This window comes from Belonocnema kinseyi, chromosome 4, assembly GCF_010883055.1.
Source record: "Belonocnema kinseyi isolate 2016_QV_RU_SX_M_011 chromosome 4, B_treatae_v1, whole genome shotgun sequence".
In the NCBI taxonomy this organism is placed as follows: Eukaryota; Metazoa; Arthropoda; class Insecta; order Hymenoptera; family Cynipidae; genus Belonocnema; species Belonocnema kinseyi.
Window position 1 is genome coordinate 97,867,359 of NC_046660.1, and position 26,949 is coordinate 97,894,307.

The 26,949-nt window shown below is 33.0% G+C and overlaps 1 protein-coding gene across 1 annotated transcript in view; it reads left to right on the top strand.

Moving 5' to 3' along the window:
* The window catches only part of LOC117171200 (SAM and SH3 domain-containing protein 1-like), a 574,484-nt gene that overhangs the window by 452,992 nt on the left and 94,543 nt on the right, over nucleotides 1–26,949 (top strand). The window contains exon 3 of the mRNA XM_033358281.1: nucleotides 4,418–4,557. Within this exon, the coding sequence (XP_033214172.1) occupies nucleotides 4,418–4,557 (140 nt within the window). The remainder of the gene's footprint in view (nucleotides 1–4,417; nucleotides 4,558–26,949) is intronic.

Below are 26,949 nucleotides of genomic sequence, written 5' to 3' on the forward strand. Positions count from 1 at the left end.
TCCTGATGATTATATTTTTAGTTCAAAATTCACCTTTTTGGTAGAACAATAACTTTTTGTTGAAAATTCAACTGAAATCTTTCTTGGTTGAAGATTCAACTATTTTTCTGGACAGTGATGCAGCTTTGGTAGAAAGTCAAGGTTTCTTAGTCGAAATATATTTATATATCTAACAATTCATTATTCGTTGTAAATTATTCTTTTTTCTGTGAAAAATGAACTATTTGGTTGGTTGAACAATTTTGTTAATAAATTATTTTTTGATGGATATGTTTGGGCTAAGAAATATGTATTCATTAAAAATTAATCTTTCTAGTTCGAAAATTCATCATTTTAGTTAAAAATATAACTATTTAGTTGAAAATTTTGTTAAAAATTAATTTTTTCTACTGCAAATTGATTTTGTCTATTTTTGGGAGAAATTTTTCTTCTTAAGCTGAAAATTCAAATATTTGTTTAACAATTTATGTACTTTTTAGAAAATTTTCATTTTGTATTCAAAATTAATCTTTTGGTTGAAAATTCGTCTTTTTGATTTTAAAATTCACCTCTTTGGATAAAAATTTCATATTTTTCGGACGAAATATTAACCATTACATTTTTTGTTAAGCAATAATCTTTTTGTTGACAATTCAGCTGACAGTAAAAATTCAAATATATGGTGGAAATGCAACGTAACTGTTTTGTTGATCATTTTTGTATGCGGACAGAAATTTCGTTCTTTTGTATTAACATTTTTTTGTTTAGAATTCTACTATCTTTCAAATTGTAATTATTTGATCGAAATGTTTTAGTTGATGCTCTATTTTTTATCTTTTTTTTTAATCAGACCATTTAGTTGATAATTTATATTTGAAGTATCATAATTTAACTTTCGGGTTAAAAATTATACTACTTTGTTAAAAAGTCGCCGTTTCTGGTTTAAAATTTCACATCGACGGTAGAAGAGTCATCTTTTTTGGTTGAAATCAGTAAGGCTATTTTAAATTTTAATACAAAATTTTATTTTTTCATCCTGTTTATAACATATTCTATGTAAAAAATCTATAAGTATAAAATTCTGGTACTCAAATATCAATGGTCAGGGATAATGAAAAATTGGTCCAGGAAAATTCAGCGTGAAATCATGAAATTTAAAAATTAAAGTTTTTCCGCCACCCTGTTAATGCAGCCGATAGAACGTTTTCATTGCAGTTATTTTATTTTTAAAACATGGTATTACTCACTTATTTATTTTATTCAATAAATATTATGAAGAAGGGTTTAATTTAATAAAACAAATGCATTTCGATGAAATGATAATTTTTGATCTTCAAGGCGAAAACAAAATGGGTTTTGTTCTTTAGCTATGAAAAAATCCTCTCTCGCTCCGCCGGGATTTTAACCCAAGCCTGGTTCCACTCCGTAGCTTATTGAGTAAGTGTACTTACCGGACGGCAATTTGTAGATTTGGATTCGAAGCCTGTGTCGGAACTCGAGAGGACATTTTTCAATTTTCCCATACATATTTTCATACAAATTCTGCAAAGTATTTGCTTTCAAATCCGTGAAAAAATATCACATATTAATATGTTTATTGATTCTTCAATTTTTGCATTTTGAGGATCCTGGTATTCACTTTTTTACCGTATTCCCAACAGTCGATCGTCATTTAAATGTTTTTTTATTTTCTTATAAATTAAAATATAGGTTCAAAAGATTAATTCTCTATTGAAATTTATGTATTAAAAAAATTAGAGATATTATACAACTAAATTGTCTTAAAGTATTTTTATACTAAATTTTCTGCTTTTAATTCAATTACAAACCATTTTTATATCCTCAATGTAGCATAAAGGTTTAATTAAAAAAAATAAATACCGCACTCTCGCTATTCACTCACAACACGCAATAATTACACGATGGCATTATCCATTTAGCGGATGAATGATTTTATTCCTCTTTATGTATAACGCGTGCGCTAATTAGACCCTCAAATTGTCGTAACGAGAAATTTCGTCTACCACAATCGTTACCTACAGTTATTGTCAATCATTGCTTTATGAACGCTCTTAATTAAAGCATGGAACTACTGTTTACTAACGCAGCCAATAAATACCAACCAAAAAATCATCATAGAGAGACAAATTAAAATTGGTAAATTGTTTCATTAAATTATCTTTAAAGCTTGGTTCTTCCAATAATTTTTGGTTTATCAATTTTTGTGATTTCTCCATAGGTAAATTTTCTTCCTGAATATAAACTAATTAGGATCGTGTATAGTGACACCATTGTCGCTAATGAACGGATGCATTGACACTAATACAATATAGCGAAGGGAACAGGGGCGGGGGAGTAACTAACGGCATACCTGTATTATCCTTTAATGGATAGCGATGTTGAGGTTAACCTCGATTCATTCGATTATTCGTGAGATTGGTTGTATTCGTATACTAGGATGAATAGATACTGTGTATATACTTCAGTTCATTATATACTGGCGGCATAGTAAACTATTGTCCATTCATTAAGCCATTGCATTTTGTTTCAAGTTTTTATGCCGCATTATGAGGTTTTACTAATGTTAATGATTGTAACTCTATATTAATATATATTCTCCCTATACAATTTTCAAGTAAAAATGTTTTAACATGTATTTCATTTTTTTATTGCAACTTACGCCCGTATACAATTTTTTTCTAGAGCTAATTTCGGGTCGAACCTGCCTAAAATCTCTATAGGGACACGAGGTAGTGGGAAACAAGTATTTCAAGCCAATGATCCGATTTTCGAAATTTTGCACTTACGCCCGTATGCAGTGAGGTACTTAAGTTCATCTTTTTGCCTGAAAATTAATTATTTGTTTCATTAAACTAATTGGTTAAAAATTCAGCTTCCTACGTTGGAAATGATTTTTTGTTGTTGTAAATGGAACTTTTCAGATTGATAATTCAATAGTCCTTTAAAAAAAATGGTCTTTTTGGCTTGAAAGCTAAAATTTTTCTAAAATTTAAGATACATTTTTAAAAATTGGTCTCTTTTGCCTGAAAGTTCTCAACTATATGGTTGCAAATGGAACTGTATGGTTGTAGATTATTCTTTGTATGAATGCAAATATTTGATTTAAAATTATTCTTTTGAGTTTAGAAGTCAACTGTTTTCTAAACGATCCGACCTTAACTTGAAAACTCATTTCGTTTGATAAAAATTCATCTTTTTAATTTGAAACTTCAATTAGTTTGTTGGAAATGCAATATGTTCGACCTGAAATCTTAGGAATTTAAAGCGCTTCGTACAGAATTCAATATTGCATTTGAATCGATTTTATTTCAAAGAAAATATTGCCCCTTTTTTGGGAAAAATTACCCTTCTTTATTCATGATGTGCCCCCTAAGCCTAATGATTTACATGACCTCCATTTCCTACAATACTTCCGCATACTTATTTAAAAAAAAGCATATCCTCACTATTTACAGTTATTCACAGCTATTTACATAAAGTCTTATAACTAGTGTCTTATTTCAATTTTTTCGATAGCGCACTTTAGGACGTTTTAAAAAACGAGTGAGTGAGCGATCGAAAGCTAGAGTGAAAGCGAGGGAGAGAGAAAGAAAGAGAGGGAGAGACAGAACGAGACCGTGAACGCATCTTCATCTTCATCTTCGAGAGTTACGAAAGCTTTTTGGGCTCTGAACCTTAAATGATTAAAAAATGTATAACATAATATCCTAATTATGTAGTTTTAAATTTAAAGCCTTAATTGTTGAGTAATTTCAAGTTTATAATGTTCCTGAAGTTGAAGAATGATATAAATTATAAACTTCTTTCATTTGAAAATTTGTTTCCTGTCAAAATTTAACTTAAATCTATCAAGTCGATCAGAGTCCTGAAAATGTTTCGATCTTCGTCTACAGTAATTCAGACATTCAATGAATTTGTTTATTCGCGTTTAAATTATGAGACTTTAGAAAAAGTTTAATATAATGAAAATTCCAAATGTTGTTTCATGGTTAATAGGATAACGAAAATGCACTGAGAAAAATTCATTATACCGTTTATGATTTTGGTTTTAAAAATTTGGGAGGGTGATTTATAGATATTAATCCGTAAAATTCAGAATTTGAGTGTTATAATCCAGGATTTTACGAAATATCATTCAGATTTTTCGGCTCATTATCTGTAGTATGTGTATGCAATATGATTAACGGTACAATCAATTTTTCTCAGTGTAATAAACTATTTTCTAAGGTTTCGTAAGAAAAACTGTTTTCACTAGATTTCAGGCACTCGTGTTTCTTTATTTAACGCATCTATAAAAAATCTTTGTAAGTTAGGATCCTAAAATTTTATAGAAAGTTATTGGAGTACAGCAATGCCCTTCGCAGACGTGAGACCTCTGACAAAAGTACATATAAATAATACATGCTTTGCTTTTCAGAACAAGGACACAACACGAGTAAAAAGAAAACAACGTTCTCGAGGCTACTACGAGGGCTCAAAACGCATAAAAAAGAAAAACAGGGTCACACGCAGGGTTCTCCAAAACATAATCGAGCAAGGATGGGCGTACCACAAAGGGTAAGTCTTTTTTTATATCTCAATTTTTTAATACCGAGATTTGACAAGGAACTTGGTGACACAAATTATAAAATTTTTGTATCATTCTCAATTTATAAATCTGGAACCATAACATTTTCTCTAAAACCAGCTCGCGTAATTGCTAACGTTTCTCGCAGCCGCATACCGGAAGTGAATATAACATGCAAACTAGCAAAACAGACACTTGGACCTCGGAAGCTATGAACAGGGATTTTCATCGTCTACAAGTTAGAGAGCCTTTATAGAGTCTGTTCAGACAAGGTAAACAGCTTCAACAGTCGAAATTCAAAACCGCTGTCCAATTTTCAACTCTCCACTCATAACATGCATAGAACTATAATCGATGACAACTGACAAAAAGAAAAAAGAAATTTCATTTTAAATATTTGCAAAATAGATACTACGATGTAGAACAATATTGCAGCTATTTTTCAAAATCATTTTTTTGTGCTAACAATGTTCTTACACTTTAAACTAATAATATAAAACATTTCAGTTTTCCCAAAATGTGGATTTCACTCCCCTATCAAACGCATTGACAGTATGAGTGCTCATACGTACGTATTTTACATGATCGTTGGATGGTGTACGTGCTTCGAGCAAAATAGCGAGGAAATTGTAACTCACGCGAGATATATAGGTAGAAAACGAAATGTTCACTTGAGCAGTCTATAGTCACTAGAAAAAGATAGTCCAAAAGGGTTATTTAAATAATTTCTTATTGAAGCTTTGCGGAGAAAAATAGATATTGAAAAGCAAATATTAAAAACTTTGATATTTAACCATAATATATAGATGTTACGGCATAATATCTAATATCTTCTATTCAACATACAAAATATTAAAGGGTAATATCTGTTTATATTGAAAGTATAAAATGTGTGATATTAACAGTTAATATCTAAGATATTAAAAAGCTAAATTTTATCGGAGCATGGTTGCTGACATGTGGCGTGGCGACAACAGATTTTAACCCCGCTTTGTCTGTATGTTGAGCTTTCATCGTGTGTATTGTGGGTTTTCGGATATCTATTGTACTATAAGTTTTGGTGGAAAATGAATTAAATATGTTTGGAAATATTATAATTTTCTCAAGAAAATAAGGACTCAGCTACAGGCATCTTTCATATTAGCCTTGAACAATGTGTTATCTTTTCAACACAAAAATCACATAATTATGCAAAAAGGCGAATGCTTGAGGATTCGCTTTTTAAAAACAGAGGACTACGATATTATCATTCTTTTGCATTTTATAGAAAATTGCATGCTTTACAGGTAATTTTTGAACAATTAAAAAATATTTCTTGAATATCTTAGATTCTGCCCTTTAATATCTAGGATGTTGTCAGTTAAAATCTTCTTTTTAATATCTACGGATGTATCTAGATTTCTGTCCCATAGTTAAATCGCTAAGATATTACCTATTAATATCTAGATAGTCTGTGCTAACATCTATTTTTGTTCGTGTTTACAAATATAAAACGTTTAGTTAAGATTGTCTGAAATTAAACAATTGCTAATCTTGGCAATCCGTTTGCAATGTTTTAATCTCTTCAAGTGTTAAGCCTTAAAAGCTCGACATTTTCATGCTTAAAACGTTCAAAATCGATTATCTTGAATTTTAATTACAGTTAAAAATTTTAATTACAGTTAAAAAATTTTCGGTTAAAAATTCGACTATTTGGTTGATAATATAATTATTTTGTTGAAAAGTCACCTTTTTTCTCGAAAATGTCAGTTTTTTGTTGAACATTGGCTTTTTTAGATAAAAAATTCATCGTATTGGATTGAAAGTTCTCTTTTATTTATATTTTTTTCTTTCTTTTGAATGTCAAAGTTCTAAATTTAGAGACAAGGTGTTTAAATTAGTTTAGGTAAAGCGAGTAAAGCGATGATTATAATAGATGGCATTCTGATGTCAGATTTACTAAAGTCCGGCATAACCGAAGACTCAAAATTTATGGTTGTGTTTACCTTCTTCTATACTAAAATTCTGAGTAGAATTTCTGATAAATGGTTCCGAAGAAGTTATGAAAAGATTAAGAAGCATAGGCAGAGGTTTCGATGTTATCCTAAACTTCTTGACAATTCTAAATCTATAAACGAGTCGAAAATGCTAATGACAGGCGAGAACTTTTTCGAGTTTAGATTAAAAAGTCCTAAAAAAGTAAAATATCTCTTTCAGTTATTTGGAGTGTGGTACTACTTTTTTATTATCTTCAAAAATTTGATACGACTTTTTCTGAAATTCCATGCGATCTTCTTTGTAATTTTTAGCGACTAATGCGACTTTTGTAAGCCTTCTAGTCAATCCGAGTCTCTAATCTTTAGGCTTAAAGTTTTAGCAGAGAAAAGCTTATGTAAGAGATTAAAAAATGACTAGAATACGGTTAAAAAACTATCTTTTGCAACCATTGTTTAAAAAAAATTTGTATTTTACCACATGTAAATACATATGTACGATTTTTGCGTTATTCTCTTCGTGATTGAAGTATTTTATTTATCATTGTAGTTTTTCTTCGTCTGTGATGTGTTTTTCCACGATAAATATGAGTGCTGAGCTTAAGGGACTTAGTGGAGACATTCGAACACAGTAACACTAATTCCTATCGACACTTCTCGACTCTACTCCGCAACAACGAAATACAGCGACTAAATGCTAAAGCTGGAATATTTGCTACGCCAGTGTTTCACACGTATCTCGCCATTTCATTCGTTTATTGCCAGAGAGGTACGCATATGCTTAGTACGTGACTCTACTCGTTGGTATGATAGTTTGAACTTTGCTATTACCACGCAGCGTGACTAATTCGACGCTTTATGGTTGCACTGCTAATGTCAAAGAGCTCTAGGGCCTAGGCCATTGTCACGCTTCACACGTCTGAAAAGAATGTGTTGAGGTCTTTTAATTTGTTTGTACACGCTCTCTCTCTCTCTCTTTGAAATAGCCTCTATCATTTTTGCATGCAAGTTTCATTTTCACTGAGAAACACGTTCAAGTTATTACAATCAAATGTAAAATTCGTATACAAGAAAATTCATACCAAAAACTGCGAATTTTCTTTCCCCTTTCGAAATCTGCCGTCTCTTATATTATTATTAGTATTTCAGAAGCTAAAATAGCTTCTCGATTTGCCCTATTCACTCCGTGCATACTCGTTTCTTAATTTAAAATCTCAATGCAATTGTCACCAAATTTTAAACGAAGTAGCGTTTATTTCATGCTTGCTGACTAATTCCTTTCGTTTTAGAGGGCTGGACAATAATTAATGTAATAAATTCTTGGTTCATGTATCACCTTGATCGAAAAGTTTTAGGACTCGTCATCGTTTGGCGCTCTCGTTTTGCTGATTTCAATTCTTCTTTTGCATTTGGCTAAAAACGAAACGAATACCATCCAACAACCATCGAATTCATCTGATTTGTCTCCCTGGGACTTTTTCCTATTCGGCCAACTCAAGAAACCGCTCCGCGGAACGCCTTACAGCACCCGAGATGAGGTCACGGAAAAATCGAAGATGGCTCTGATGGCTATACCGCAAACCGATTATAAAAAATGTTTCGAGGATTGGATCAAGCGCTGGCATAAGTGCGTTGTAGTCGATGGGGAGTACTTTGAAGAGGACAATATCGATTATGATGAATAAACTTGTATTTTTGATTTTAAAAATAAAGTCCTAAAACTGTTTCATTAAGGTGGTATATTAACGTCGATTAAAATTCTTAGTTCGGTCCGAGATCTTTGTTGTTCTTTGCGAAAGCAGAAGCTTAAATCCGTTGCGTTTCCAACAGGTAATAAATAAGATTTCTAACAATTATAAAGCGACATGCTTGCTTCTTCCTATTTAAAATTTATCCAAATCTTACACAATTAGCCACAACTGGCAAGGTGTTCCTTGCCAGTTATATCTCAGTTTCTTAATATATTTTTTGTTTAGCTTGCACGATAAGTCCCGCGCATCATGTGTGAGAAGCCGACGCGGAGTGGAACTTTTCCGCCCGCTATTTTTCCGGAAATAAAAATGCTTCTGCGCCCGTTTTATAAGCTTGAAACATGTCGACTATCATGCAGATTGAACAAAAAGCGATTATTGATAGAGAATGTGTTAAGTAAATTTAGAGTGGTGTCGCTGAAGGATGATATCTGTGCAGAGCTTGGAGTGGAGGATCTACAATAGTGAAATTTAAATTATGCCTTAGGAAACGAATTACGTGCAGTGCTGTAACCTGCGGTTTTCTGAGACGGGTCAGGGTGAATAGGGTGAATTGCAGGGAGATATAAGGAGCAACCAATGACGGAGAAGTAAAGAGAGCAGACGGGTTGAGTGGAGATACTAGTGGTAGATGATCTGAGTTGGTCAGCCACCACTGTAACTGAGAGGCCAGCCTCCATTTGACATGCAGTCGGACTTTGATCATCTCTCCACTCTCGCCTTCCTCTACCATGAGTCCTGTGCTTTTGGTTCCTAGACCGTGTTGTACAGAATCATCTATACCGCGTTGCTGCCCAACTACCGCATCGCTTCGGGATGCTATGCCAGCCAGTGGCTACCTGGTACCGCCACAGGCTATAATAGAGGTCACTAGTATCCATCCTCGAGTGCTCTGAGAATCCGGTTTCCAACTGGAGAATATTGTAACTGTCACCGGTTTAGCTTTTGAACCCTCCTGTCGAGTTCGCTGGCGTGTCCTGCCAACGAGACCGCAAACATTATTCGTCTTGTTCTGGCGTGACTGCTGGCAGTTATCGAAATGGAAATTCAAAGGTCGATGTGAGCCACCGCGTGCAACCAAGGCCTACTCGCAATGCACACTACCTATCAAAATTATGGATATGCCTCTGAAATACTAGAAGCAAATTCCTAATCAGAGATGCAGATAATTCAGTTGTATGTCTTTTCTAAAAATACTTTATTTCAATAAATTAATCAAATAAATCTAATCTCAGTTCGAGAGTCTAAAGTTCTACCGCGATAACTCAACAGAATATAAAAACATGAAGAAATAAGGTTCATAAGGGTCGTTGTCAAAAACTGATAATTTTTGGAACAAAACGAGTGAACTAGCGGAACACAAAATAACCTCATTATAATGATTGAAAAAATGTCAAAGAATTCGGTAACATGAATATCATACGATACACACTTTGAAAAATTCGATTAACTTTCAAATAATAGCCATTCTTGAACTTTTGTGAATACATACACAGGTATCAAATTGAAGAATCTCTATGTAAAAATACTAAGCTTTCTTTCTAGAGAAAAAAAACATCCAAAATTGGAAAAACAGTGTGTGGCAGTAGGGAGACACACGGCGGAAGTTAAACTCTGATAAATTAACTTTGAAATTTTTCGCGAAGAATCACCATGAGTTTTAAGAAGATTGTATAATGAGAGAGTGCAGAGAGAGAGAAAGAATAGGCATGCTTGTTCATTGTGGCAATAGTAAGGATGTCGAAGACGAATCTAGTCTACTATCGGCGAGAAAATTCGAGTCCTCTCGCTTTGACGTTGAATAAGTATGTGAAGAAAAAATAGTAGGTTAATGAAAAAGGTCTCATTTTAAAGGTTCAAATGCTGTACGTTAATAAGCCGAAAAGTAATATTCCAAAAAATTATTTGTAGCATACAGATCTGAAAATCTGATGAAAAGTAAGGAAATTTGATAGCTTTTAAAAACAGTGAACTTTGAAGCATACTTTTTTATAGAAAAAATAATAGGAAAAATCTGAAAAAATTCATGGTGGTACATTAAACATTTTTGTACAGATTGCTGTCGAAAAATTTGTAAAATATAAATAATTGTTCGTTTTTTGTGAATAAATATGTGACCGCACTATCTTCAGTTCTGATGAAGATAATGAAGTGATTTAAATTGGCGATAGTTAGTTGAACTATCTGTAATAGTTTACAATATGAAGAAAGTATGTGCTTCTTGTTGTCTTCGTACAAATTGCGATATTTGAAGTCAGTTTTTTGTATAGGAAAGCAAGTGCGAGTGCCCAGCGTGGTGCCGTTTTTTCAGGGGATCGGCCTCGGTTTTCCTCAACGCAGGGAAAGGGTTTGAAGGCCATAGTGAGGCTCGTAGGCACAAGTTGGGAAGGTCGGGCTGAGAAAAACCGAGGACGATTTCCTGAAAAAACGGCACCACGCTAGGCTCTCGCACTAGCTTTCCTATATAAAAAACTGACTTCAAATATCGCAATTTGTACGAGGATAACAAGAACCATATACTTCCTTCAAATTGTAAATTATTATAGATAGTTCAACTAACTACCCCCAATTTAAATCACTTCATTATCTTCATTTGCACCTTTAAAATGATACCTCTTTCATTAACCTACCATTTTTTCTTCACATACTTATTCAACGTCAAAGCCAGAGGACTCGAATTTTCTCGCCGATAGTAGAACGATTGCGAATCGCTCCACAAAAGGGAGACACCGTTACAAAAAGAAGTCCAGTCGTTCGGTCCTTTCTTACAATTCAGTTCGGTCCCAAAAGAAGTTTCACTTCAAAAAATGTCATAAATATTTTTGATTTAAAAAAAATCAAGGTGCAATTTTAAATTTTGCAAAAAATACTTCTAACCATTTATACTCGGTTGCTGGTCGGGGCAGCGTATTAGGTTTGTAGTATTTATTAACTTCTAAACTGTCTTTCATGGAATGGTAGGGAATTTCTTTGAATTAAAATACATTTTTTGGGTATTTCATTCAATTGCAATAAATTTCAATAAATTTATGCGGATCTTTTCTATGCCAATTGTAATATCGAAAAGTACAAATCCTTTAAAGTTTTATAACAGAACTTTTTCTTCGACAAAAGCTTGTAAACATTCTTTAAAAATAAAAAAATACTTATCAATTTTATTTACCTCTAACTAATCATCCTGAACGGCTTCAAAGCATTACGATAATGATAATCTTTTTTAAATTGAATGAAGAATATTCCAAGAATGTGTTGAAAAATCATTATATCTTTTAACTGCAGAAAACTCTAATAATGACAAAAAGTACTATTTAAGACAGTGGTGGTTCAACCTATGCAGAAAGGTAAGCTAATTCCTAGAGGCGTGGGGCCTTTGGAGCTGCCCCACAGTGGACCTGAACAAAAAAAAGGTACAAAATAATTTGCAGAAGAAATTAGTTCAAGACCGTTCTTGGATTTACCATTAAAACGTTTTTTTATTCAATTTGGAAGAAACTATAGCATCATCGATCGAAATTTACACCTGGAATCAAAGATTCGAGGTGGAAAACAACTTTGTATGGCAAAATAAAAATGTTAGCATAAAAGATAATTTTCGTCTGATTAGTTGACTTTTGAGTGAAAAAGATGTATCCTCAAAATAAAAAATGTAATGCATAATTAATATTTCAAAGAAAAATTTAATTTAAAAAAAAAGCACAAAACATGTTTTTAAGAAACACATGTGTTTTTTATTTAAGAATTTAATCTTTATATCTCCATATTTAAAACACAATCAGAAAATCGGAAGAATGCATGCGAGATAAAAAGGAAAAGTCAAGCCTTCGTAAAAGGTGGAAACTGGTACGATCAATGCTGTGCACACGTATCATACCTTTACTTCGTCTCTTCAAACCTCAATGACTATCAACCTTCCTGTTCACCCTCCCTCTCTCTTACTCCTCACTCACTCGCTCTCAGTTTCACTCTCCACTTTTCCGTTACCCCTTCGTTCTTCGAACCCTTCCACACGAAGTCGCCCCAATGTCACGGTCTCTACAATTTCGCAACCAGTCCTGCACACACGCGATTCTATCTTTTCCAACACAGTCTTCGAAATCAATGAATTTATATTACCAGTCTAAAACAAGTGTAGTACACTCAATTTCAAGTCGGCTTATCTTCTTTACTACCTTCGATATAATGCCAAAGATCGCAGCGTTGATTCTGAAGCTGTTGTGGTACGTCCCCATGAAATTAGAATATTTATGGCATTTTAATGGATAATCTCTAGCCACCGGCTGCGACAAACGACACCCTAGGGTTGCTTGTGCATTTTTTTGACTTGTGTTTTTTTAATATAAGGATACCGCAGTGCATTTTGCATTTTCTACGTAGAATAGTATGTGCAATTTCATTCTGTTTAAAAGAAAGCCTTCATTTGGAGTAAACGAGTTGAGAATCTTGTTAGTCGTTTCCAATGTCTATATTTTCTTTTTCAATTATTGTTGTCGTTTTTACTATCTCCAAGTTTTCAATCAACGAATAACAATCATTTTTATAACTTAAGCATGATTTTAGCCATTTTCGATACCTGGTAAGCGGGGATAAACTAGAGCGTTTCAAGCATGGTGACGTACGAGGGAACAAAAGTATACTTTAGCTCTAGAAAATAAAAGTGGAAAAACGACTTGACTAGTTGGACTAATTGGAAGCGATAACATACCATAAATGATCAATAACTTACCGATAAATTACCATAGTTTACTATAAATTAGAAAAATCTTTTGCATTTTTTGTATACTCCGAATTATTGTCAATTTTCAAAAATTTAAAAATTCCCAACATTTTTAGTAATTTATAAATATATCATAAATTTCCAAAAAATGCGTGATGAGCTGACACTTTCTAAATTCATATTAAAATTAAAATAAAGTTTCCGAAATTCCGCCATATTCGAAGAAGTCTTGCCTCTGTTCCAATCGTGTTAGGAATTATTTACTTTTTTCAAAAATATCATATGCGTGAAGGGGAAGGAGACTTTTTACGAGATTCTTACTGAAAAAATTACACTTATCCTTGTTGCATAATATACAACTATGAAAGTAGTAAATGAAGCAAAAGTTGTAATAATAAATTTTTTGTGGGTCCAAAAGAATGAACCGATTATGGAATTGCTCATGGTACGTTGATATGAAATAAAACTGTTTTTGTTGCTTTGCGTTTATTGTGCAGAAAAATAAATTGTAATAAAAACTTAAGTCAATGATATTTTTAATATTGCAGAAGTAAACTGAAAACAATTATTTTGTGCAGTAGTTTATTTTTTGGTATTTTTATAGTTAAAATAATGTCTCGTTTATTTTTATTATTTAAGCCACCGGAATTAAAAAATAATAATTCAATAATAAACATAAATGTTAGATAATAATCAGTATAAAAACACTGAAAAATTTTATTTGAAACGTGGTCCATGGAAAATTAAAACTTCTAAAATGAAAAACCTGTACATCTTCAATTTTATTTAAATTTCATGACAGTGAACCCAGGAGTTAGTGCCGATTTAGGGCTGACGGCGTACCTATATCGTGGGACTCCGAACTATTTTGTGTTTCTCCTGTTTCTTTCTCTGTTTGTCGGCACATCCCCCGCAGCTCTGCTAACCCATCCTCGCGACGCAGCATCAATTCTTGGAAGAACTAACTCCAGGGGCAGTATCTACGGGGTTCACTGTACAATGTACTTGTTTGGAAAGCTTTGAAACTTCAAGAACATTTAAAATCGGTAGCTTCCTCATTGAAATACATTCAGAATAATGTAATAACATACAATTGTGTGATTTTTCATATTAAAAAGTTAGAAATCATTACAAATAGCAGCATTCAAAAGAAAACATATAGGATAACAAAATTGTGAACAAAAAAGTTTAAATCGGATAAAAAATACAATTTAGAGACTTGTTTGAGCGCACAATTAGAAAATTATTCGCGCGGTGTAGAAAAGAACGATATCAATGCATAACCTCTGATATTACTTACTTGAGACAAAATTTACTATATTATTTTATGTATCATTCTTTTCAAACTAATTAAATACAAATTGAGAATTTTCGGAAAGGGGCGAATCGTTTTTTATGTATTAACTTGCAATGCTCGTGAGTTGTAACAATACAATAATATATGACAGCTGCATGCATCTGTAGATTTATTGACCTAGATTTGGCTAAAATTCCGTACTTCTCAATCGTTACTATATTTATTTTTATAAAACATGTTTTCAGAATAATTTATTTTAATGAAACTTGCAACCTTGAATTAGGATTTAATTTTACAAAACAATATCTCGAATATTTTAAAATGCAGATTCCCTGTGTAGAAAAATTGCTTGATTAAAATATAGTTAATCAAAAAGTTAAAATTACAATTTCAATATATGTATATTTACGTAAAAACAGAAGCATTAGGTGGAGAATGAATAGAGGAATTCCTCCAGTTGTAATTAGGACTCTGAGTTACGATTATATTTCGGACGACCGCCTGCAGAATTTTCACTTTCGAAATCCTTTAATGGCATTCATGGATCCGGCCATATCGGAAGGGGAAGGGATGATACAGGAACAGAAAAGGAAGACGGTGATGTAGCAGCAGTTAACCCTGAACCGCGGTAGATCTGTTTAACTGCCTCGTAAGTTTTTCGAGCTGCCACGCTTACTTTGGCGCAACAACGTTGCGATGTAAAATAGTCTCTGCTTGAAGCAAACGAACCAGGCAGATATCCACGCTGCCTCTGCTGAAACGGACTTTCGCGAATGGGGCTCCCTGGGGTGGCGGTATATTTTTTATCTTAATGGCATTACACAGTTTTACGCTCAAGGAATTTAATGGAGTTACCACCGGGAGAGCTCTGTAAGTATGCTTGCCAGTGTTCTACGAAAGAAAGATTAGTGTGCTTAAAAAATCGGTGTAAATCATATTCAACAAAGTGCCGAGAAGAGAGGGCAAGATTTATTTGTGTTTCATGTTTTGCAAAATTGAAAATTTGCACTCTTGCATTCTAACAAGTGTTAGAATTTAAAAGTTGGTATCAGTATGTTGATGAGGAACACAGATGAAATTAAAGTATTCGGCTCGCGAGTAATTTACAAAAAGTTTACCGTTTGAAACCATACAATTGTTGAAAAAAATATATACATATAAATATATACAAGTTTTTAGGGTTACAGAATCCGTCCACTTCAGAAATAATATTGGATTTTTACACTCCGATCCTTTTACACGTCATTTGACGTATTTTGCAATGGTCCATCATTTATACTAATTAATATGAATACTTTGCTTAAGACAATTGTTTGCCTAATCAAATTGTGGCGTTCACACACATTTATTTCAAAATTAGCCAAAGCATTAGCACACGTTAAGAATTAAAAATATAAACTAACCCTTGTTTATAACTGCACGTGTGCTTCAGGGAGAAGCACTCGATGGCTTTTCGTACATTTCACACTCATTTCCCAATCACATTTATTACATTAGCTTACGCTTATTGATAGGTCTTATTAATAAGCGAGAAGTATTATTTAATATTATTTGTATTGCAAACAATTGCCTCAATATAAGTTATATCTAACTAGAATCTAATTTTTTTTTAATGCTAATATTATTTAGCAGTTTTTCAGTTTTAATTTGTAGCTTGGAAAAGATGCATTAAGAATATTTCAGATACTTATTTTTTCATAATATCTAAACAAAAATGAGGAAAAAGTATGAGACAAAAGATTGATAACTTTCCGCACTCTCCCAAAACAATTTATTTAGTTTGTTTTTTAATGAAAGAATTGTAACCTCGTATTCCTAGAAAAAGTATAATATCTAAAGACATATTTAACATTGATTTCCATAAATAGCAGTTAATTATTTAAGTCTATTTAAATTTCAATGCCGGTATATATGCGATAAGTTGGTTATTGGTTTTCAGAATTCGTCTCTATCTACATTACTCGTTTAATATCGGGAATAGTCTAGCATATTTAACCGGTCAATTATTCGATACAATAAAACGTCGAGTCCAGTATTGAATTTGCATATTACTCCGCTTTGGCTGTTGCTTCGCTAATGGATAGAATCAAGCAGAATACAGTCACGGAGAGGAATATGAATTTAGAATTTCAAGATCCACCGAGTACTAAAAATCGAGCTATTTCTCTTGGAACGAGTTGAATCAGAAGTATTTTCATTCAAATAGTGTTTCTATTGCAAAACAAAGTGTCATGTAAAGTGGGAGAGGGTCATGAGGTTAACAAGTGAATTTATTTCACGCTTCTGCCTTCCTTAGAATTAGCATATAAAGCGAGGAGTCTGTCTTGTTTACGCTTAGGCATGTTTCTCTACCAGTTGTTTTTATTCTTTCTTCACGGAAGTCATTTCTTTAATTCCTTACTTGACCTTACATTAGAAGCGTCCTTGCAAGTCATTAGATATGTTTGGTTCTAATAATGGAAGACAGACTTTAAATAAAAATAATTAAAAATCAACAGGTTTAGGAATTTTTAAATAATTATGTTACTGAGTTTGTACGGGTCAATCGTTTTGATATTGAATTCTTACACCTTTCAAAAATTTCCTAATTTAAATATTTTTCCGAGGTCGTTTTCGCTTCTCCGCATAATAACTTTAAAGAGACATTTCCGATCATTCTAAAATTTATTTGATTTATTCTTCTTTGTCATATTTATTTATATCACGACTGAAATATAATATATTGATTCGTAAATATTTAATAATTTAATCTCAATACCCAAAAATAGACTTTTCTCTGTATGTGCCTCACATGTAAATGTTCAACTTTAGGTAGGTTTATTATAATTAAGATGAATATAATGAATCTTTTGATCATGAGACAATAAATGACAGAGATATTTTTTATCTGAAGTTGTATGAAAACGTTGAAACAATTGTCAACTACATATATAGTTGAAATATACAAATTTAAAGACATCCTTTGATAAATCCTTAAAATTATTAAACTTCCTGGTCTAAATTTAGAAAGATTTCAAATACGTATGGCTCAAAAATTCTACTTAGTGAACGAAGGCTTATTCTATTTTTTAGGGTTTATCAGGTAAAACTCTTGACTCTGTAATAGATTATCAATACCCTTTCAAGAAACATAGTGGGACCTTTTGGAAAAATATGCTTCTCAGCAAGTTTTAAATGGTTTCAGTAGAAAATATCGGTATGACATAGGGGCAGAGAGGGAGCTTTCTGTAACTCTCTGTTTGACGTTTCATCTAAAATCTATAAACGGTGAACGTGGACATCTCTTTTTTGATCCCTGACCTTTAACCCCTGACTTTTTTTATCATATTTTTCATAATTATGCTTGCATAAGAAGATATTCCAAGAAAATTGTTATACAATTAAAATTATTTTCATATTATTTGAAACAATGTTTTAAAAATGTAATTTCACATGATTATGTGAATTGTCTTCTTAGATCCTAAAATCAATTGAAATGTGTATTAAGGACATCTCAGAAAGTCAAATAAAAGATAATTAACGTTTCTTTGTCATAATTTTGTTTGCTTATCACCCTAAGTATGTATAATTACAAAAAAAAAACTTATGAAAAAATACTATTTTTGATAAGCCAATCTTTTATCTTTTGTATCATTTTGCGTTACGACCTGTCGTTTTCGAGAAAAAATAATTATTCTGTAAAACCCGGGGAATAGAAAATCAAAAATGCAAGCGGAGATTCGATTTTCCTTTTTTTAACACCCTTTAACAACATATATCTAACTCACACATATCATATGCACCTATTTGTTTGTCATTTACCTCTTTAAAAAGGTAGAATTTTCGAACGCGGTTTTAGTTCATTTAGGAAACGAATAAATTAATTTCAATATGTAATACTGTAAGGTTGTACATGCTGCCATGTTTCCGTTTCATAGCTAAAGAGAAGTTTCATTACATGAACAACATACTATCTTCGATGTTGAAGTTATTAAGTTCATTTTCTTCAATAAATGAAGCAAGGGATTGCAGTTAGCGTTAATAATATATTATACCTATATAATTTTATTAATCCAGAAATTCAAAACCTCTAGTAAATTTATAATGTAAGTACCTATATTATGTATATGTGGGCATACAAATGAAAATGTCCGAAATGAAGGTGGTCGGTTTTAGTTTAGAAGATCTTCGTGTTTTTTAAGTCAGGGTCAAAAATATTCTTTTTTAGGACTAAGTGATGGACGTTGTTGGAATTTACGCTGAATTTATTGGGTATATTTCATGTTTAAAGAAAAAGTATAAAATGTGTGCTTATGGTACTCGCCAGCTTTAGATGCGCTTTTTTCCACAAGCGGTTTTTTGAAGTTTCAACGTCAGAAATGCCTCAACTACTCGTTTTTCAACTTAAAAGGCTCATATTTGGCTTAAAATTATGGGTATTTTTCCGGCTAAATGACAATAAGATAATAAGATATAGGCAATAAGATAAGACCGTCGAAATTAATACTGATATTACAATTACAAAACCACAAATGTCCTATAAATGTCTTACATTAGCTCGTTTCAGAACGAATCCATAATCCACCTGTTCTGCAAATACAAATCAAACTAAAATTCTCGCGCAAAAGTTAAAATGGCACTTTTCCCTAGTATGCAAAAGCTTCGGTCGTAAAACGAAATTGGTTAACGTACCGAGAGACACAATTTGCCAGTTCTATCCCTCCTGCCCGCCCTTCGTTTCCTTTTCGTTTCTGCCTTTCCGGTATATTTCTACACAAACGACCAATACAGCAATGGGAGTTTATGGACGTAATACAATCTTGCGTTATCAGGTGACCACAACTGACCAATAAAGCCGACAAACGCGCAAATTCACTGCAGATCTTATCTGCCGTCCTCTGTTTCCATTTCAACCGATTTCGCGATAGGTGGCCTAGGTATTACCTAGATGATACTAACGGACTAGCTATGTGCATTCATCCGGCTTGGACCTGCGGTACGCCTGGCAAGACAGACAGGACAGCATCGGGATGCCTACTGCAGGCTATGCATTTCAATACGTCTTTCCCACCCCATTTACATCCCATTGATACCCCTCTCACCCATTTCAACCCTTTCCACCCACTCTGTACACTTTGCCTAAGCTAAGTGATTTCGTATTGGCGTGCTAATGACTGTTTCATATTCATTGCAGCAGCTCTAAGTAGGCACAAATTTCACGCTTTGCTGTCCAGCAAATTGAGTGCCTTACGTACGGTCTAATGACATCCTTTCCGTCGAACATGTGAATTCCGATTTAATTAAATTTACTCGAGAGATTATAGCCCAGAGGATCATTGCTATTGAGTGCTATTGGGTCAATAAAGTGGCAATATTGTTGCTGCCTTGAACTGCCATGGGGAATAGGCTGTCGAGCGTTGAGTGTATTAATTCAATTTACGTCATCGTTGATTGCCATTCTATGAGTATTACAATCCAGAGTGAAGTGGGTCTCTCACTATTGAGTCATAAAGAGAATTTTCAGGAATGATATCAGGATTTGGTTCTTATTTGGCGAAAGAATGATTAATCATATTTTACTTCCTCGTACAGGGTGATTTTTAATTATGTAAATTTTAAAATATACTATTTTGACATATTTCGATCAAATTCGACCACTATAGCTCGAAAATGCAATGTAAAAAAATATGTGGAACTTTTTTTGTTTGCCATATCTCGAAAATTGAAAGATCTATGACAATTATATTTGGATAAATTGTACAGTTAAGTTTTTTTATATTAAAAATATAACAATATACTATATTTAATTTATTTTTTCGTGGGTTTAAGATGTATCGATCAAAATATTATTGAACCTCTTTCGACCTATCATTACTGATTTATAATTTTCAAAAATATTCTTTGTTCTAGTTATTAGGGAAAAACTTTCTTGATTTTATGAATACACCAGAACCGCATTTTAGTAACACGCGGCTTAGTAAATCCTAGAGCTGCTGGCCCACGCAGTTTCTCAGGGGTCAGGGAGAGAGCCGTTTGCGAATCTGGCTTGAAAAACACGAGAAGCTTAGTAGAAAGGCGTGATGAGCGTCTACCCAGTCGAGTATATTGCGCAATATTATGCATTCTAATTGGAAACGGTTCAGGCGACACTGTCTGCTTACGTTATGATTCCTCCGGTTTAGTAACTGTTACTAAATGTTACTAACTGTTTATTAACTGTTACTTTAGCTGTTACTAAACCGAGAATTGGGTTTACTACAGTACTATAGCTGATTTATTGTTGTCCACGTCTTTGAGAAAAGTTCAGTGGCCTATTGTCGAACCTTCCATGACCTCTTATGCTATTATTATTATTATTATTATTATTATTATTATTATTATTATTATTATTATTATTACACCATTAGGCCATTTCCCTTTCGGGGTAGGCGTGACTTACTCGGCTGGCATGGGGTAATGTGAGGAAGGGATATAACATTTTCAGATTGATCTGGAATTCTTGTGTTATTTATTTAAATAACACTTTTGTTCCGCAACACTGCTTCGACCCAGCTGATCAATCTCTCTAGCAATCACCCTAAGTGAAGATCCTCACAAAGTCGTTATGCGAGGTTCCCCACTTGGGTCCATTAGTGTCTAAGGTCTTTTGTTTCATGCATCAGTCACTCTACTGACAGTCTTTTTATTAACTATTTGCCGCCATACTTTTCTGTCCTTGCATACTTCTCTAGATTCTTTTACGTCCATGCATTTTTTCATGCAGGCTCTCGTGTTTATGTGGCCCTAGTAAATAAGCTACCAAGGTATACGAAATTATCAACTTGTTCAATTATCTCATTATTTAATACAATATTGCATAGTTTTGTCTCAGTCTTTCCTTCGAACACCACAGTTCTGTTTTATTTGCGTTAATTTTGAAGCCCATGCTCTTCATGCTGCATTTAGTTTATTCAACATACTTTTCATGTCTTCGATTGACTCTGCCATAACAATCTAATCATCTGCGAACGCTAATCCACGTACCCTTACTGTTTCGAGATCCACATCTTCTTCGTCAAAAGAGCCATTCTTAAACACTTGTCCATGAATAATATAAATAACCATGAAGACATAGCGCGACCTTGTCTAACACCTTGTATAATATCGAAACAGTCACTCAATTTCCTATTTACCCCTGCAATCTCTTTTCTACTCGTATATATTGTTTATATAGCTTATAAGAGCCATCCATTGATTCCATATTATTTCAGGACTTCCCAAAGCTTACTTCCATCTACCTTGTCCAAAGCTTTTTCTAGGTCAACAAATGCACACAAATCTTTTTTGCCTACTCTCAAACTTTTTTCTGTGATTTGCCTTAAGCTTAATATTTGATCCGTACATGACCTTCCTAGCATAAACCCACTTCGGGCTTCCCAAATATTTTCTTATGTTATTATCATTACCCTACGAATAAGTATTTTTGAGTATATTTTACTTACGGTGATAAATAAGCTAATCCCCCTCTATAATTATTGCAGTCGCTTTTGTCTGCCTTTCTTTTGTATATTGGTAAAATAATCGCTTTTTTCCAATCGTCTGGGATGTCTCCCATCTCGAAACATAAATTTATCAGTTCGCACAATTTATGTGGTATGTACTCGCCACCGTGTTTAAGCATTCCAGCGTTAATATAGTCTACCTCGGCAGCCTTGCCGTTTTTCAAGCTTTTAATTATATCCCTAATCTCAGTGACACAGACTTTCTCAATTGAGTTTTCTAACGAATCGTGTTCTACATCGCATTTGTGGCGTCCTATAGCTTCATCTCCGAATCGTCCCCTAAAATAGTCTCTGAAAGCGTCTAGTATCCCGTCTGCACCATATAGCATTTCCACATTACTATTTCTCATGTTGACAAATTCTGTAATTTTATTTGCCTTTATTTTTTTATAAAGCAGTTTCTTGATTTCTTCAAAGTCGTTTTATATTTTCTGCTCTTCTTCTGCTCTAATTTTATCTTTACTTTCCTTAATTAATCGTTTGAGTATTCTCATGTTATGTCTGTAATCATCATTTATACGTTTATTTCTTTCCTCATCCTTAAGACCTGCGTTGTTCAAAGTTCTCCGGTACGCTTCTGTCGTTGCATTTTGGACAGCTTGATTTTTCATCATTGCACCACGCATCACTAGACATTCTTATCTTTGCTTTTAATTATCTTATTTTGGAAATCTATTCGCACATTCGGTTTCTGAAGGTTCTCAGTTAATTTTGGAGATCAGAAGGTAATGATCAATGTTGCATTCAGAACCCCTCATGGCCCTTGTATCTTTGACTAACTCTCTTAGTCTTTCATCCGCAACAACAAAGTCAATTATACTGTGGCTATTTCCTTTATACCAAGTGTACATGTGTATCATTTTATGCCTAAATCAAGTATTTATAATAAACAGACCCCTTTTTAAGCATAGATCAACTAATTTATCTCCATTATAGTTTGTTCTTGGATCCCCAAAATCACCTAGTACTCTTTCTGTATCCTGATTTTGGATGACCAACCATCGATTCATTTCTCCTAGCAGAATTATTCTTTCCCCATGTTCGCAAATATTTATTGTGCCATTTAAAGTTTTCTAGAAGGCTTCTGTGACTTCTCTGGGATCACGATCAATTGCCGCGAAGCACGCTATGATAAATGATCTTCTGATTCCTACTTACATTCAAACCCACAGCAGTCTGGGAGATAGGAAATCATTATCTCCGAGATGCTGCTTCGCTCTCATTCAAAATCAGACCTACTCCTTGCCTACTATGTGATTCACTATTTACTCCTGACCATAATCAAATCCGCCTTTCAGCATCCCGTTTTCTATGTCTACTTTCGCATCCCTTTTTCTTTGTTTCAGGCACCCATCAAATATCTCGTTTCCTCGCGTCCATATTTCTCGCAATTCCTTTACTTTGAGATCATTTACCCCCCTAGCATTCCAAACACCCAGTCTCCATTCGTCGCCTGAAACATGACCTTTAGATTTACTGTGTGCATGCCTTTTATTAATTAAAGTTCCAGTGCTTTCCGAAGCTATTTTATAGTTTGTAAATTATTAATTGTTTAGATCATACGCCCAACTACCACCTTTGCTCTATAAGCTCGTTTTCTGAGTCGAAATCATGTCAAATTTAGAGAGTAATTCGTCATATGGTGGAGATTGTAGTTATAACGTCCGTCCCACCAAACTTCAGTTAATAAGAGAGAATTGGGAGCGGGAGCAGAATTGTACCAGTTTAAAATTTTTTTAAATATATTGTTTATCTTATTTATACAAGGAAAACTTTTTTAATGTTGGGCATACTATACATTCGCGTCTTCGAAATGCATTGGTGGAGCTATTGAAGAACCTTTTGTGACCTTTTATGCCCTGCCAATACGGTTTTTTTAATTTTACAACAAAATTATCTGACATTTTTTTGCGGAATTTTTTTTTCATATTGGGAATATCAATGTACTGTATTTTGTCTAATTGTTCACATCTTCCCGTCGCTTCGAATTATCGATTAAGTAACCTTTGATTACCTTTCATATTCTTCCAATAGTGATTTATAATACTCAGAGAAATTCCTCGATAAATTCTTTAATTTGATTATATAAGGAAAACTTTTATATTATTTGAAATATAAAAGTTCTGTAACTTAAAAGAGGTGGATTCGTTTCAAAAAGACACATTCACAAAATAAATAGTTTTTTTGTTAGTGAAATTGAGCATTCTTCTATGGGAAACAAATTTATTTTGTTTGTTTTAATTCTGAATGCAGCCCTCGAAGAAACATACTTTTTTCTTCTTTTTTGCCATTTTTGTTGCTCGAAAATACTTTTTTTTATACACATACTTTTTCAACAGTTCCAAAAATTCAGAAATTTCACACTTTTCATTTACAGATGGATTGAATTGTTAGAAAAATATATGATTCGATATTAGAAAATGTGTCTGATTAGTGTGATGCCTTATGAACAAATTACGAAAAAGGTAGAAGCAGCGATTCACTTTCAAATAAATAAGTTTGAAAGTTATTTTTTTTAACAAAGAAGGCTTCAAAAACAAAAAATTACAAATCTAGAAGTATTTAAAATTGGATAATTTCAATTTCAATCGACGATAATTTAATTTCCAATTAATGTGGGTGGGTCTATGTTTTTCAGTTTCAAATATGAATAGATTTGGATAAGTAATATTTTTCTATCTTGAAATTTAAGTCTAGAAAATATGAGCAATAACCTCATTTTTAAGTTCAATTAAAACTCGACAGATACAAAATGCAACATTGGAAATTTGTAACGCTCGATATTCTAAGCTCTATTATTTTAAATACTTTCCACTTGGAACTATTAAATTTGTAATATTTGGAATGAAAAAAGGTTCAATTCCAGGCACTTTCAATCAGAAAATTTAGTGTTTTTAATGCTTTAAATTTTTATTTGAGATAGTTTTCAATATATTTCAACCAAAAATCATCCAAATTTGCACGCTTTGAATTGAAAATAGTTTCATTTCCACCGCCTCTAACCCTAAAAGTACACAATATTAAGAGATTTTAATTCCAAATTTGATGTCATTTTGGTTTCCAATTAAGTCGTTTAATATTGTTCTCTTTAAATCGAAAGACATAATGATTGATCAGTTTTAAACTTTAATTTTTAAAATTGAATAATATGAAATTGGGAAATTGAAGCACGAATTATCTTTGTCATAGCTTGCAATTTGAATTTCTTCCATAAAGATTAGTTAGAATAAATCGATAAAAAATAATTAAGAAACTTTCAACAAGTCAATATCCTCTTAAAATACTGCCTGCTTTTCAGACAACTTGAGATGGCAATGTTGGGAAGGGCACTATTTTTTCTCATTACTTATTTCGAGAACACTCACCATGTCCCGAAGGTCTTGTATTTTTAAAAACTTGTCATAGACTTCTGTAATAACTAGTTTTAATGAGGTTGTCCGAAACTGGTCCTCGAATGCAGACATCTTTTCATAGATCTTATCTCTGCAGTTACCACGAAATGTATCGTCGTTAGCCTCTCTGCTCGTCTTTAACTCAATTTTTTTCGTCAGGTTCGTATTTTAATACTCAACGTTGTACGTTCTCTAGTTTTTTCGTTAGCTACAAGTAAATCGCTGCTAGTTTTTACTGCTGAGTAAAAGCTGTGCACGAAAAAAATGTGTACTTCAAACAGAAAAATACTGTAGAATCAAAACAGTAACACTAAAATATATTTGATTATAGTAATTTTTATTTTTGAAACAGCCAACTGTAACCTTGATTCCAGGATTTTTCTATATTTGAATCAGATATGTTACGTTATACGTTTCAGATGACGTTCAATATCGGAACTTCACCTAACAATTGTCGGTTAGGAAGAAATACGGAGAAAAAAATAAGTTTGAATCTAAGTTTGGCACAGTTTAAAAAGTAATTCTGCTGTTAATTCCACTAATGTCAATTTCAATTAAGCCCTTGCAATCTGTTTAATTATAACGTAAACTGTTAAATCAATTCTAAATTTAAAACCTCTGTGAAAATTAATGTTATTTTATTAGCCTCATATTCAGATTACCAAGATTCATAATTTAAATGTACAATATTATTATTTTAAATATTTACTTATATTATTCATTAATAATACCACTTGCAATAAACTCTGCTTTCAAGTCCCTGCTTTGATAATTCTAAAAGTATCGTTGGTTTGTTTCTCACAATATTTAAAGCGAGATTAAGTATAAATATCGCTGGTTTAGTTATACATTTCTTTGTTGTCACTTTGTGTTTGAGGCTCACAATTAAATAAGATATCAGTAGGTAGGTTTCTTAGGACCAACGTCCTTCCAGATATTTCTTCCAACGCCGGACTCTTCAACTATCTTGGGTTCTTAGATATAGACTTTTCACGAAGCGTCTTCTTAACAACGTTTTCTACCGTTTTCAAACTCTCTTCATCTCTTCGCCTTTTTTCCTCATTTTTTCCTTTTCTTTCTTTAATAGCACAGGCTTTGGCAAACCAAGAGCCGCTAGATCCGACACGGATTTCCGATATTAAACATCATCTCCTTTCTGGAAATTTCTTTCCGAGGTTGGGCGTTTCAACTTGGGAAAAGAATGTCCTCAATTGTCTATATAGGAATACTCGGAATGAATTTTGTGAACGAATTCTTCTTTCAAGCGAAACATTCATTATTTTGAAGGACCCTGAAACACTTGACGAAATAGAGGAAAAAGATGTCTCGAAATTTTTCCCATTAGGTTAATGTTCTGAAGTTACAATAAATTCAGTCAATGGATGGATCCTACAAGCTATAAAAACAATATACACAGGTAGCAAAGCGAGTGTAAGAGTGAATGGGAAACTGAGTGAATGTTTCGATATTATTCCAGGAGTTAGACAAGGATGCGTTATGTCTTCATGGTTATTTATATTATTTATGGACAAGTGTTTAAGAATGGCTCTCTTCGACGAAGAGTGTGTGGATCTCGAAACAGTAAGGGTACGAGGGTTAGCGTTCGCAGATGATAAGGTTGTTACGCAGAGTTTATCGAGGACCTACAAAGAATGTTGAATAAACTAAATGCAAGCATGAAGAGCATGGGCTTAAAAATTAACGCAAATAAAACAAAAACTATGGTGTTCGAAGG